Genomic DNA, 11,611 nt, shown 5'->3' with positions numbered 1-11,611 from the left:
AGTCGCCTCGGCGCGGTGTACCCTGGCACTAGCCCGCTTGCAGACCTAGGATTAGCCAGAGGACGCGTCCTCAGCGCTGCCGCCGCCCAGCCGCCCTCACCTGGATTACCTACCGCGGCAGCTGCAGCGGAGCCAGCGAGAAGGCGAGAGGCGACAGCGTCCCGGGAGGAGCTCGGCTTTTCTGGGACCCCGCGGGCGGGCAAAGCGGCATCGCGAACAGAGCCAGATTCCGGGCCCGCGAGCGGAGAGAGCGACGCCCCGAGGGATGGCGGCAGCGTCCCGGAGCGCCTCTGGCTGGGCGCTACTGCTGCTGGTGGCACTTTGGCAGCAGGTAACCCGTCCCGCGCCCTCTCCGCTCCCTCCCGCCGCGCCCTGGGCCCGAGCCCCGGGCGCCAGCTGAGCTGACCGATCCCCTCCCTCCTTCCCTCGGTCCCTGTGCAATAGCGCGCGGCCGGCTCCGGCGTCTTCCAGCTGCAGCTGCAGGAGTTCGTCAACGAGCGCGGCGTACTGGCCAGTGGGCGGCCGTGCGAGCCCGGCTGCCGGACTTTCTTCCGCGTCTGCCTGAAGCACTTCCAGACCGTGGTCTCGCCCGGACCTTGCACCTTCGGCAGCGTCTCCACGCCGGTATTGGGCACCAACTCCTTCGCGGTTCGGGATGACAGCAGCGGCGGGGGCCGCAACCCTCTCCAACTGCCCTTCAATTTCACCTGGCCGGTGAGCACAGCCTGGGCGCACTGGGAGGTCACAGAAGCCCAGAGGAACAGGCGCCCTGGGATCAAAGCCCCCTCCCCAGAGTTGCTCACCACCCCCCCCCCAAAAAAACCCAAAGCTGCGTTCTCTCCCGGCTTTCTTCCCGGCTCCCTCCTGGGACTCGATCTCGGAGAAGGTTCTCGCCAGTCTCCGTCGGCCCCGTTTTATGCCCTGCCTTCTCCCAGCTCCCGGGGCGCGATTTTCTCTACCTACCGCCCTGGTGCGGTACACCCTCCACCTCAATGGCTCTCGCTTATACTCCCCGATCCCTCATCCCTCCCCCTAGCCGGGGCTCCCCTGTCGCCTTCCCGGCTCAAGCGCGGCCCCGCGCGCAGACCCGTTATGTTGACCCGGGCGCAGTAACTGTATCCTGCAATTAGATGAATTAAACCGGCTGCCGCAAGGCACCCCACCTCTCCCCCTGCTCATCTCGCTCTCTCTCCTCCCCCCCCCCCTCCCAGGGTACCTTCTCACTTATCATCGAAGCTTGGCACGCCCCGGGAGACGACCTGCGGCCAGGTGAGTAGCTCGCTCTGCCGCCACAGGGGGGCGACAACGGCGCAGCGCCGAAAGGGTTAACCTGTTCCAGGCGGGGGAAGTGCGGGGTTGGGGGTGGGAGCAGGACGCTCGGCTTGGCCGGGAGCTGCGCCCCGCGCTGGACGCTCGGATTCCGCCCGCTGCCTGGACTCAGAGCACAATTGCGTTTCCTGCGGGTTATTTTTGGCGTGGGAACGCGGGGAGCACGGCGGTGAGAAAGGCCGAAGCTGCCAGCGCCGCTGACGGGCCCCTTCCTGTATTTTACACCTTTCGCGAATTCCGCTCCTTTGGAAAGGGAATAATGGCTTTGGGATGTTGTTCTGACACAGAGGAAAAGGATATTTCAGCAGCACAACAATTCTCACTTTGAAAAGGAAAAAGAAAACCATTACCCACCTCTGGGGGCAGAACCCCTGAATGGGCACCAAAGGACCCCCTGCTCCCAGGGTCCTCCCCGGCCTGGAGAGCTTTTCTTTTTTTCTTTTTTTTTTTTTCTTTTTTTCCATTTTGACCTCTTTTCCTCTTTCCCCTCCCTATCTGCCTCCAGGACCCTGGGATATCTTAACATCCTTCTATTGTCCCCTTTTTGAATGATATCAGGCCCCCTGCACATGCACACACAGAGCAGCTATGCAGTGGGACTTTGAGCCCTCCTGGCCTGTGCTTGCTGGCCGGTGGGGGTCATCTGGACAACTGGTTTGATTTGTTGGCTGATCACCATCATCACAGCCGAGAGGGACAGTGGCCAGCAGTTGCTGGCACCCTTGGGGACTGGCAGCCCTTCCCTGACCTGACCCTCTGCCCCTTCAGAGGCCTTGCCACCAGACGCACTTATCAGCAAGATCGCCATCCATGGCTCCCTAGCCGTGGGTCAGAACTGGTTACTGGATGAGCAAACCAGCACCCTCACAAGGTTACGCTACTCTTACCGAGTCATCTGCAGTGACAACTACTATGGAGACAACTGCTCACGCCTGTGCAAGAAGCGCAACGACCGCTTCGGACACTATGTGTGCCAGCCAGATGGCAACCTGTCCTGCCTGCCCGGTTGGACTGGGGTGTACTGCCAACAGCGTAAGCAGCCAAGCTCCCACCTGTGTGGAAGGGAGGGTCCCCTGAACAAACACAGTGCAGTCTTCTCAGCCACAGCTTGCCTCCCTCAGAGTGGGACCAGGCTGCCCACTAGCTGGGCCTCAGGGACACCTGTGGATGCTGAGGGCGGGTTTGGACTCAGATCTCCTCTCTCTTCCCAGTGCTCCTCCCGTTTATGCCAAAGCCCACAAGGACCCCCATGATTGTGTTCTGTCCAGCTTGACTTCTTCCCTATGCCATCATTGCCCTTTAAGATACCCAGGGCTCCTCTGGGAGGCCAGAAGTGGAGCTGGAGCCCAGCAGAGATGGGGCACCCTGAGGGGTAGGAGGGGAGAGTTCAGAGCCCTTGCCATCCCAACCTCACCCAGCCTTTTTTCTTTCCTTAGCTATCTGTCTTTCTGGCTGTCATGAGCAGAATGGCTACTGCAATAAGCCAGGAGAGTGCCTGTGAGTAGGGGACAGGAAGTGGTGAGGGGGAGTCCCCCCTTGGCCAGGCCTCTCACCTCACCCTCAGCATCTCTCTTGTCCCTCAGCTGCCGCCCAGGCTGGCAGGGCCGCCTGTGCAATGAATGCATCCCCCACAATGGCTGTCGTCATGGCACCTGCAGCACCCCCTGGCAATGTTCTTGTGATGAGGGCTGGGGAGGTCTGTTCTGCGACCAAGGTAAGTCAGGGTGAAGAGAGGATGCAGAAGGGGCGGGAGAGATGGGGCACAGGGGTGGAAACCAGAGTTTTCACCCGGATCCTTCTTACTTGGTGACTGCTAACTTGGCTTTCCCATTAGCGTTCAAGGATCTTGGGATTTTTAAGGATCTTTACACCTGGCTTGGAATGAGGTGGTGGGTGCTTCAGGTGCTGGGGAGTCAGGGTGGCTGAAGAAGCCAGGAGAGCAACAGATTAGTAGCCTGGAGGGTGCACTCATAAATCCTAGCAAGGCCAAAGAGAGAGGGATGCCAGGCTCAGTTCCTCTTTCTACCTTGTAGTTACCTATTAACCCCCTGAGTGTTTGCTCACCTTCCAGGGCTGTTTGAGCAGCTCTCCCCTAAACAGCTGCCTGGTGGGGTGTGCCCACCGGCTGCCTGAGGCTGTGGGTGAGCTGGGCCTCTGGGCGGAGTGACATCTAACCGACTTTTCAGTGTGGGTGCCAACAGCCTCCCCATTCTTCCCCAATTGCACTCGCTAGGCAGCTGTCTGAGCCCATGTGCCTCTACCTGGTGTTTGGGGGGTGAGCCACTCTTCTTGCTACACCAGGGTCTTTGAGCCCCAACCCTGGGGGAGGGAGCCTTTTCTCCTGCATCCTGGTAGCCAGCTGATGTCTGTGCCTCCCATCTTCAGGGTCAAACGGGGTACCTGGTGCTACAGAGACACCAGCACATCAGGGTCAGGATAGGGTAGGCAGGGGGTTCACCAGTGTGGAAAGAACTTGTCTAAGCCCTGACTTGTTGTCCACAAAGGAGTGGGATTCAGTCCCTGTATTCTATGCGTGTGTGTCCATCCCTTTGCCACCCTCCCCACCCCAGCATGCACACACACCTGGTTCCTCCTCATTCTCTTTCCTCTCCACATTTGCTCCCAGGTGACACAGTCATATACTCAGCATATGCAAACACAGCCTTTGCAGTCCTTGTATTTGCTCTGTCTGGTTCTCCCTCCCTGTCCTTTCCAAATAAAAAAAACAAAACCTTATATCTCAAAATACCCTTGTAACGCCTTCTCCTTTAAAAAATGCCTGGTCGCTACCTGTGGTGGGTGTCATCTCTCTTCTACCATTTCCACCTGTTGAAATTGTATCCCTCCTTTCAGGCTTATCTCAGCTGCCCCTCCTCCATGAAGCCTTTTCTGACTTCCTTCCCTGACATGTGGCCTTGCCCTCCCCTTCTCCTCCTTATCTTCATCGCACTTGGACTGGCAGTGTTTGTGAGCTAACCCGGCAGGACGGCGTCCAGTTGTGTTGTTTCGATCTCGGTTGACTACACTGGTCATATGTGATTTAAGGTGCTTCAACAAACATGGTTTCATTGATGGGGGAGGAAGCATACTTGGGCACGGAAGACTTTGAGTGGAACCCTGTTTGAGCCAAACATAGGGAACGTGCACTGCAAGGAGCCTGGATTTGGGAACTTTCCCTGGCCCTGCTCAGCGAGTTGGTTTCTGTCTCTGCAGATCTTAACTACTGCACCCACCACTCCCCGTGCAAGAATGGGGCGACGTGCTCCAACAGCGGGCAACGAAGCTATACCTGCACCTGTCGCCCAGGCTACACTGGCGTGGACTGTGAGCTGAAGCTCAGCGAGTGTGACAGCAACCCCTGTCGCAACGGGGGCAGCTGTAAGGTGAGTCCAGACCAGCGCAGGAAGGATCTGGGCAGGTGGATCCAGGCATCCCCAGCCTAGGCGGCCAGTGGATAAGCAACCACAGACAGGCACTATGGACAGGTGGATCCCAGCTTCCAGCCATGCATGTCTGCCCCCCAGCATCTGACTTTGGTTCCTTTATGGTCTCTCTCTCCAGGACCAGGAAGATGGCTATCACTGCCTCTGTCCCCCGGGCTACTATGGCCTGCACTGCGAACACAGCACCTTGAGCTGTGCCGACTCCCCCTGCTTCAATGGGGGCTCCTGCCGGGAGCGCAACCAGGGGGCCAGCTATGCTTGTGAATGCCCCCCCAACTTCACTGGCTCCAACTGCGAGAAGAAAGTGGATAGGTGCACCAGCAACCCGTGTGTCAATGGTGCGTCTTCTTGCCTTGCTAACCTGGTGGACTGGCCCTGGGGCTGAGAGAGCCTTCTGGTGAGGGAGGGTCAGGAGAGGAGAGAGGCGTTGTCTGTCACTCTGGGCAGTCTGAGATGGGCCTCTGTCTGCTCTGGAGGGTGAAGAGCTTGCTTGATCAGCCGAGGGCTTTGGAAGAGGCGCAGCTCAGCTGTGCGAAGGCCTTGGGAGCAAGGCTGGTGTGCACCCTGCATGACTTTCGTTCCTATTCCCATGTCAGAGTCCTGTCCTGGCTGGGGTGGCCTCTGACCCTCCAGGAAGTCCTGGGCTAGGAGAGTAGATGTTCGTGTTCCTCCTCAGAGAAGGTGGCGATGCAGTCAGAGCCCTGCTCCTGGAGCCCCATCTTGTCCCGAGCTCATGTAGAGTGTGGTGTGGCGTGAGGCATCTAGAATATTCAGCACCTCTTGGGACACAAAGCGTGTTGCTAATCCTTGTCTACTTGGCCTCCAGGTGACCCTCTGTGAATCAGGCAGACAGCATTGTATAGGAGAGACACTTAGGAGCTGGAGAGGGATTGGAAGGGCTTGGGGGGAGTGGTCTGCTCTCTCATTTAACCCCCCTGAGGCCACGGTTTCTTCATCACCGAATGGGAAAGTTCTTTACCTTTCACATGGTTGTGAAGATGAAATGAAATGATGACGATTACACTTATTCGAGCATTTACTATATGCCAAGCAAGTGCTCTTGCCTCTCTGTACCTTCCTACATGACCTATCCTAGGAAGGAGAGAGCATTCCACTCCAATTGAACCAATGAGGAAACTGAGGCTGTGGGATAAGGTAAAACAACAGGTGCCAAATCCCCAGCTCAAGAGAGACAACTAAGGTTCAAACCCAAGCATATCATATGGTCTGACTCCACACTAAAGCTCTGGAAGATGTTAGTACTTTTCATACACATGCCCACTGAGGCAGAGAGAATCAGCCTAGACTCCAGGTCGCCAGCCTCTCTGTGCCGTTCTTTTGTAGTGGGCACTCTGCGTGAAGACAGCAGGACCCAAGTGTGTTCCCTGGATGGGATACCCACCCCCTGCCCCAGGGGACTCCCAGATTATAGCCGACCTGTATCCCTCATGTCTTCACAGGGGGTCAGTGCCTAAACCGAGGTCCAAGCCGCATGTGCCGTTGCCGTCCTGGATTCACAGGCACCTTCTGCGAACGCCACGTCACTGACTGCACCCGCAGCCCTTGTGCCCATGGCGGCACTTGCCACGACTTGGAGAACGGGCCCGTGTGTACCTGCCCTGCCGGCTTCTCTGGCCAGCGCTGTGAGGTGCGGACATCCAGCGATGCCTGCACCTCAGGGCCCTGCTTCAATGGGGCCACCTGCTATGCTGGTCTCTCCCCGGACACCGTCATCTGCAACTGCCCCTACGGCTTTGTGGGCAGCCGCTGCGAGTTCCCTGTGGGCTTGCCGTCCAGCTTCCCTTGGGTGGCCGTCTCCCTGGGCGTGGGCCTGGCAGTGCTGCTGGTGTTGCTGGGCATGGTGGCGGTGGCTGTGCGGCAGCTGCGGCTTCGGCGGCCAGACGACGGCAGCAGGGAAGCCATGAACAACTTGTCGGACTTCCAGAAGGACAACCTGATCCCTGCCACCCAGCTGAAGAACACAAACCAGAAGAAGGAGCTGGAAGTGGACTGCGGCCTAGACAAGTCCAACTGTGGCAAACAGCAAAACCACACATTGGATTATAATCTGGCCCCAGGGCCCCTGGGGCGGGGGACCGTGCTGGGGAAATTTCCCCACAGTGACAAGAGCTTAGGGGAGAAGGCGCCACTGCGGTTACACAGGTGAGCAGCCCCTGGAAGCCCAGGGCTCCTGCATGGTTCTGCCTGGGCTCCTCCTAGGCCAGGTGGGAGGCTTTTAAGCCAGCAGGGGTTTTGCTACTGACAGAAGGATCTGCCAAGAAGATTTCTGCCAGGGGTTCTTTGTCCCTCCCTCCCATTCATTCATCCATTCACGAATGTCAGATGTCCCTAGTGTGTCTCTTGCGACTTTCATCTTTCCACATTGTGGCTTGGCTCAAGTGGCAATGCTGGCTTTTTGCAAGACTAAGACCCTTCCAGTAAAGGTGGAAGTCCTGTGGTTCTCCTAGGGGCCTGTTCCTAACTGCTCCCTACAAGCCCAGCACTGAGCACCGCCAGCCCACGTGTCTTCTCTCAGAACCCTCTGCAAGTGCCCTTTGGCTCTCCAGGGTCCACCCTCCTCCTGAGCCTCTCCCCATCTCCCTCACGCGCCTGTCTTATGTTCCCGCAGTGAAAAGCCAGAGTGTCGGATATCAGCGATATGCTCCCCCAGGGACTCCATGTACCAGTCTGTGTGTTTGATATCAGAGGAGAGGAACGAATGTGTCATTGCCACGGAGGTAGGTGCTGGGCTTGCCTTCCCTTCCAGCATGGCCCCTCCTGGTTTTTGTGGGTGGGAAAGTGGCCTGGTCACCCTGGACCCCATGGGCCGTGCCTGAAGGGTGGGTCAGAACCTTCCTTTGTAGGCCAGGTTCAGTGGCTCTTGGGGCCCTGCTGGCCTTGTTGCCAGGGAGGGTGTGAAACAGGAGCCATGGTGGCAAGCCTGGCCTGGTCCCTTCCTGCTGTGTAGGTGCTGGGCTGGGTGGCCATGGCGCCGGGCCAGTTCCTGGACACTGCCTGCCAGCCGCTGGTGGGTGAGGGAGCACGTCTCCCCTTGTGCACCTCCTGCGCCTTCCCACTGGCTTCTTCCATTGAGCCACCTCCCAGGCACTTGTGTGTGTTGGGACAGAAGACTGGGTGCATTGCCCCACCTTCCCTTCACCCGTAGGCTTCTTCCAGGGAGGTCCTGGAGAGAGTGCTTGTGCCCGGGGTAACCTATATCCCCGCTTTCCACATGCTCCCCAGGTATAAGGCAGGAGCCCATCCACAACATCCCGGCTCAGCCCAGCAGCTGGACCTTCCTTCCGCATTGTTTACATTGCATCCTGGATGGGACGTTTTTAATATGCAACGTGCTGCTCTCAGGAGGAGGAGGGAATGGCATGAACTGGATAGACTGTGAACTTGCCAAGAGATGCAATACCCTTCCACACCTTTGGGTGTCTGTCTGGCATCAGATTGGCAGCTGCACCAGACAGGGGAACAGAGGAGAGAAGAGATGCCACTGAGACCTGACCTGCCAGCAGTGGCCTTCAGAGGGCTTCTTCTGAGGCTCTGGCCTGTTTTCTAGAGAGAGTGGCAGTGGCCTCCTGGGGCCTGGAGCTGCTGTGGCCTTCACTGGCATCTGTGTTTCCAAAAGTGCCTTTGGCCCAGGCTCCATGATGACAGCTGGGCCCAAATCAGAAGGGAGAGAGGGGCCAGAAAGGATAGGGCCTCCTGTGAGCTGGGAAACCATTGAGTGCGGCCCTCCGCAGGTGGGTGAGTGCTCCAGGGGGAGGGGCACTTTCTGCCCCATGGCTCCAGCTACTGCATGTGGGCTTGGCTCGGAACACCACCTGGCCTCTCTCGCTGGCCTAGGCACGCTAGGCAAGAATGTTGGTGAGCCTCACCCGGCTTCTGCACCCACTGGGCCTGGATGCCTCGGGGCTCCTGGGAGCAGATAGGTGAAGAGCCTATCCCTTCCGCCAGTCAGGGGCGCCAGGCCTAACTGGGGAACTCAGGGCAGTTATGTTGGAAACTCCAGTGAGGGAGAAATTAGGTGCTGCTGCCATCTAGGCCCTTTCCTCCCTCAAACCCATTCTACGAACTTGAGCCTGGGCCCTGCTGATGCCCAGTACTGCCCCCAGGCCACCCTTGAAGCCGATCTTCAGAAATCAATAATATGAGTTTTTATTTTGTTTTTTTGTAGTTTATTTTGGAGTCTAGTATTTCGATAATTTAAGAATCAGAAGCACTGACCTTTCTACATTTTATAACATTATTTTGTATATAATGTGTATTTATAATATGGAACAGATGTGTACAGGCGTTTATTACTTCTTGGGTCCTGTCTTTGTGATGGCCAAGTGGGATTTCTCTCCCCATCTTCTCACCCCAAAGAACTTAGACCCCCTTCTCACATTGCTGCCGTGCGCCCTACTGGATCCTCTGGGACCGGTGTGCTCACTTGGGTTTGGCATGTTGTGCCCCAGGCTCTTGTTCCCTTCCTTGGGGAGCCCAGCTTCTCCTACCCTTGCCTGGTGACTTTGAGGCTGGTGCAGCTCCCCACCTCCCTCTTCATGTCTTAGCACTCCTTCGGGGATGTTCCTCCTGACCTGAATCTATCCTTCCTTTCTGTCTTCAAGCCTGGAAGAACTTACGGGGCTCCTGGTTCTGCCTGTTTTTCTCTAATTCCAAAGGATTCTCAAAGCATGCGGGTCTCTGTGCCATGGTGACAGCTGGGACGTTCCTCCTGCTGTTGCAGGGTATCTGGCTCCTTTCTCAGTCCAAGCAGAACAGACTAGTCTCAGGGGACATGGCAGCAGGGAGGTTTGTCCTCCTTGCAGCTGAACAAGAGAGCTGAGAGTCTGGGCATCTTGCATGCCTGGGGCTGCTGGATTTACTGAAGACTGCAAGGAGGGGGAGGAAGGGGAGGAGTAAGTCGCCTTGCCTGAGTCCAGGTTTCTCTGACTGCGGCACTAATGAGGGAGTTTCCAGTCTAGCTTCCAGTCTAGCTAGGAGTTTCATGCCTAGCTTCCTCTAGGGCACAGAATAGTCCCTAGGGTGTCACAGTCCTCTCTCTCGCAAATATACCCCATGGAGTGCAAATGAAAATATGAGTCATTGACAAAAAGCTGAATAGATACTCCCAGCTCTCAGCTTGTCCATAGCAAAGCAACACAGACCCACCAGACAACTTGTTCCTGATGGAGTCCCGGATGTGGAGTGCTACTTGCCCTCCCTTGTTCTTTCCCTGACACAGTCACGGCATGCCCGCCACAGACCCAGGTGCTTAGGCTAGAGACACAGAAGCCTGCACACGCTCCATGCCTTGCTCATGGCTCCCTGCACTCACAGGGTATCAAACAGGAAAGCATTCAGGGAACCGTTCCCACAGCCTGAGCCGGCAGCAGGGGGAAGAACAACACGACCTCACTCTTCCTGCCCAAAACGAAACAGGAAAACAGCTCCCGGGTCCTGGAGGGGGGTGGGGGAAACTGGGCTGGGACACGAAGGCGAGATGACGAGGCTCCCATGTGGGGGACAGGTAGGACACCCGCAGGCCTGCACGTCCACACCACCAGGCTGTGCTAGGCTGCACAGGCTGCCAGACCCTCAGAGAGGAGCCCTGGAGGGGAGCTGGCTGCCAGGCTAATGGGGAGCTTAGAGAGACCCAAGCTGGTTTTCTGGAGGGAGTGACGGCTTCTGAATGGACTTGGTCTGGACAGCTCCAACCTGCAGTTCACACCAGGCCCCACCTCTAGCAACAGAGCAGAAGCAGGGCAGGCACTTGCCATGTGAACAGGCCACGGTGAAAGCCCTCCTCCCCCCAGGATTCTTTGTTTTTGTTTTTTTTGAGTCAGAGTCTCACTCTGTCATCCAGGCTGGAGTGCAGTGGCATGCTCTCAGCCACCGCAGCCTCCACCTGCTGAGCTCAGTCGAATCTTCTGCCTCCTCAGCCTTCCAAGTAGCTAGAACCACAGACGTGTGCCACCATGCCAGGCTAAATTTTATTTTTTAATTTATTGTAGAGACGAGGTCTCACCATGTTGTTCAGGCTGGTCTCGAATCCCTAAGCTCAGACAATCCTCTTGCCTTCACCTCCCAAAGTGCTGGGATTAGAGGCGTGAGCCATCGGGCCCGGTCATCCCCAGGATTCTTGAGGGTCCAGCCCCTTCTCACAGGTGAGGGACCTAACACTTTCCTGAGCACTTGAGTGGCCAGGTGTACAGGAGATGGCCCAGGCTTGGCAGAAACAAGGCCGAAGGATAGCTCTAGGCTCACTGTGAAGTGGTTTCCAGGGGTTAGTAAATGCCCATGTTTAATCTGTATAGGTATCCCACAAAGGGATTCAGAGTTTAGCAGTTCCTTAACAGCCTGGAACCAGCGTCCTGCCTACAGAATAAGTCTGACCTCACGATGACCTCCAGCCCAGAGGAGGACACGTGCTTTTCCAGGGCCCCGGGGCTGGTAACCACCTGGAGCTGCCCAAGGGGAGTTAGGGAGGGGCCGTGAAGAAGGGAGAAATGCCAGGCTCCCTCTCGGGCCTCAAGGCCAGGGTCAGCGACATGAAAAAAAAGAGGACGGTGGCCCCCACCTCCCCCCATCCCAGGCTAGAGCAGACCATTAGACTAAACCAAGCGAGTACGGGCGCTCCGTGCCTTGTCTGGGTCCCACAGAGCTCCCCCAGCCTCTGCCCGTGGCTCCGCAGGATCCGCGGCCTCAGCCCCGCGCCCCACGTGGCCTGCGGCATTCCGGGAAGGGGGTGGAAGTGATTCACTCAGGGAACTGTGACTGTCCCTTCCCGGGGAGGGGATGCGCCTGGGAGGTCCCGGCGGCCTTCCCTGGGCGGCCGCACCCTC

The 11,611-nt window shown here is 57.4% G+C and overlaps 1 protein-coding gene across 1 annotated transcript; it reads left to right on the top strand.

The window, feature by feature from the left end:
* Nucleotides 1-9,077, top strand: DLL4 (delta like canonical Notch ligand 4). The gene is made up of 11 exons (XM_008049103.1): nucleotides 1-331; nucleotides 445-714; nucleotides 1,212-1,269; nucleotides 2,098-2,361; nucleotides 2,766-2,826; nucleotides 2,913-3,043; nucleotides 4,543-4,712; nucleotides 4,891-5,110; nucleotides 6,233-6,935; nucleotides 7,402-7,510; nucleotides 8,016-9,077. Exons 1-11 carry the CDS (start codon nucleotides 266-268, stop codon nucleotides 8,019-8,021), a joined length of 2,058 nt encoding a protein of 685 aa, XP_008047294.1. The 5' UTR covers nucleotides 1-265; the 3' UTR covers nucleotides 8,022-9,077.
* The last annotated feature ends 2,534 nt before the right edge of the window (nucleotides 9,078-11,611 follow it).

This window comes from Carlito syrichta, unplaced genomic scaffold (assembly GCF_000164805.1).
Source record: "Carlito syrichta isolate Samal-C Ts95f unplaced genomic scaffold, Tarsius_syrichta-2.0.1 Scaffold130527, whole genome shotgun sequence".
Lineage (NCBI taxonomy): Eukaryota > Metazoa > Chordata > Mammalia > Primates > Tarsiidae > Carlito > Carlito syrichta.
This window is presented reverse-complemented; position numbering and strand designations above follow the sequence as displayed.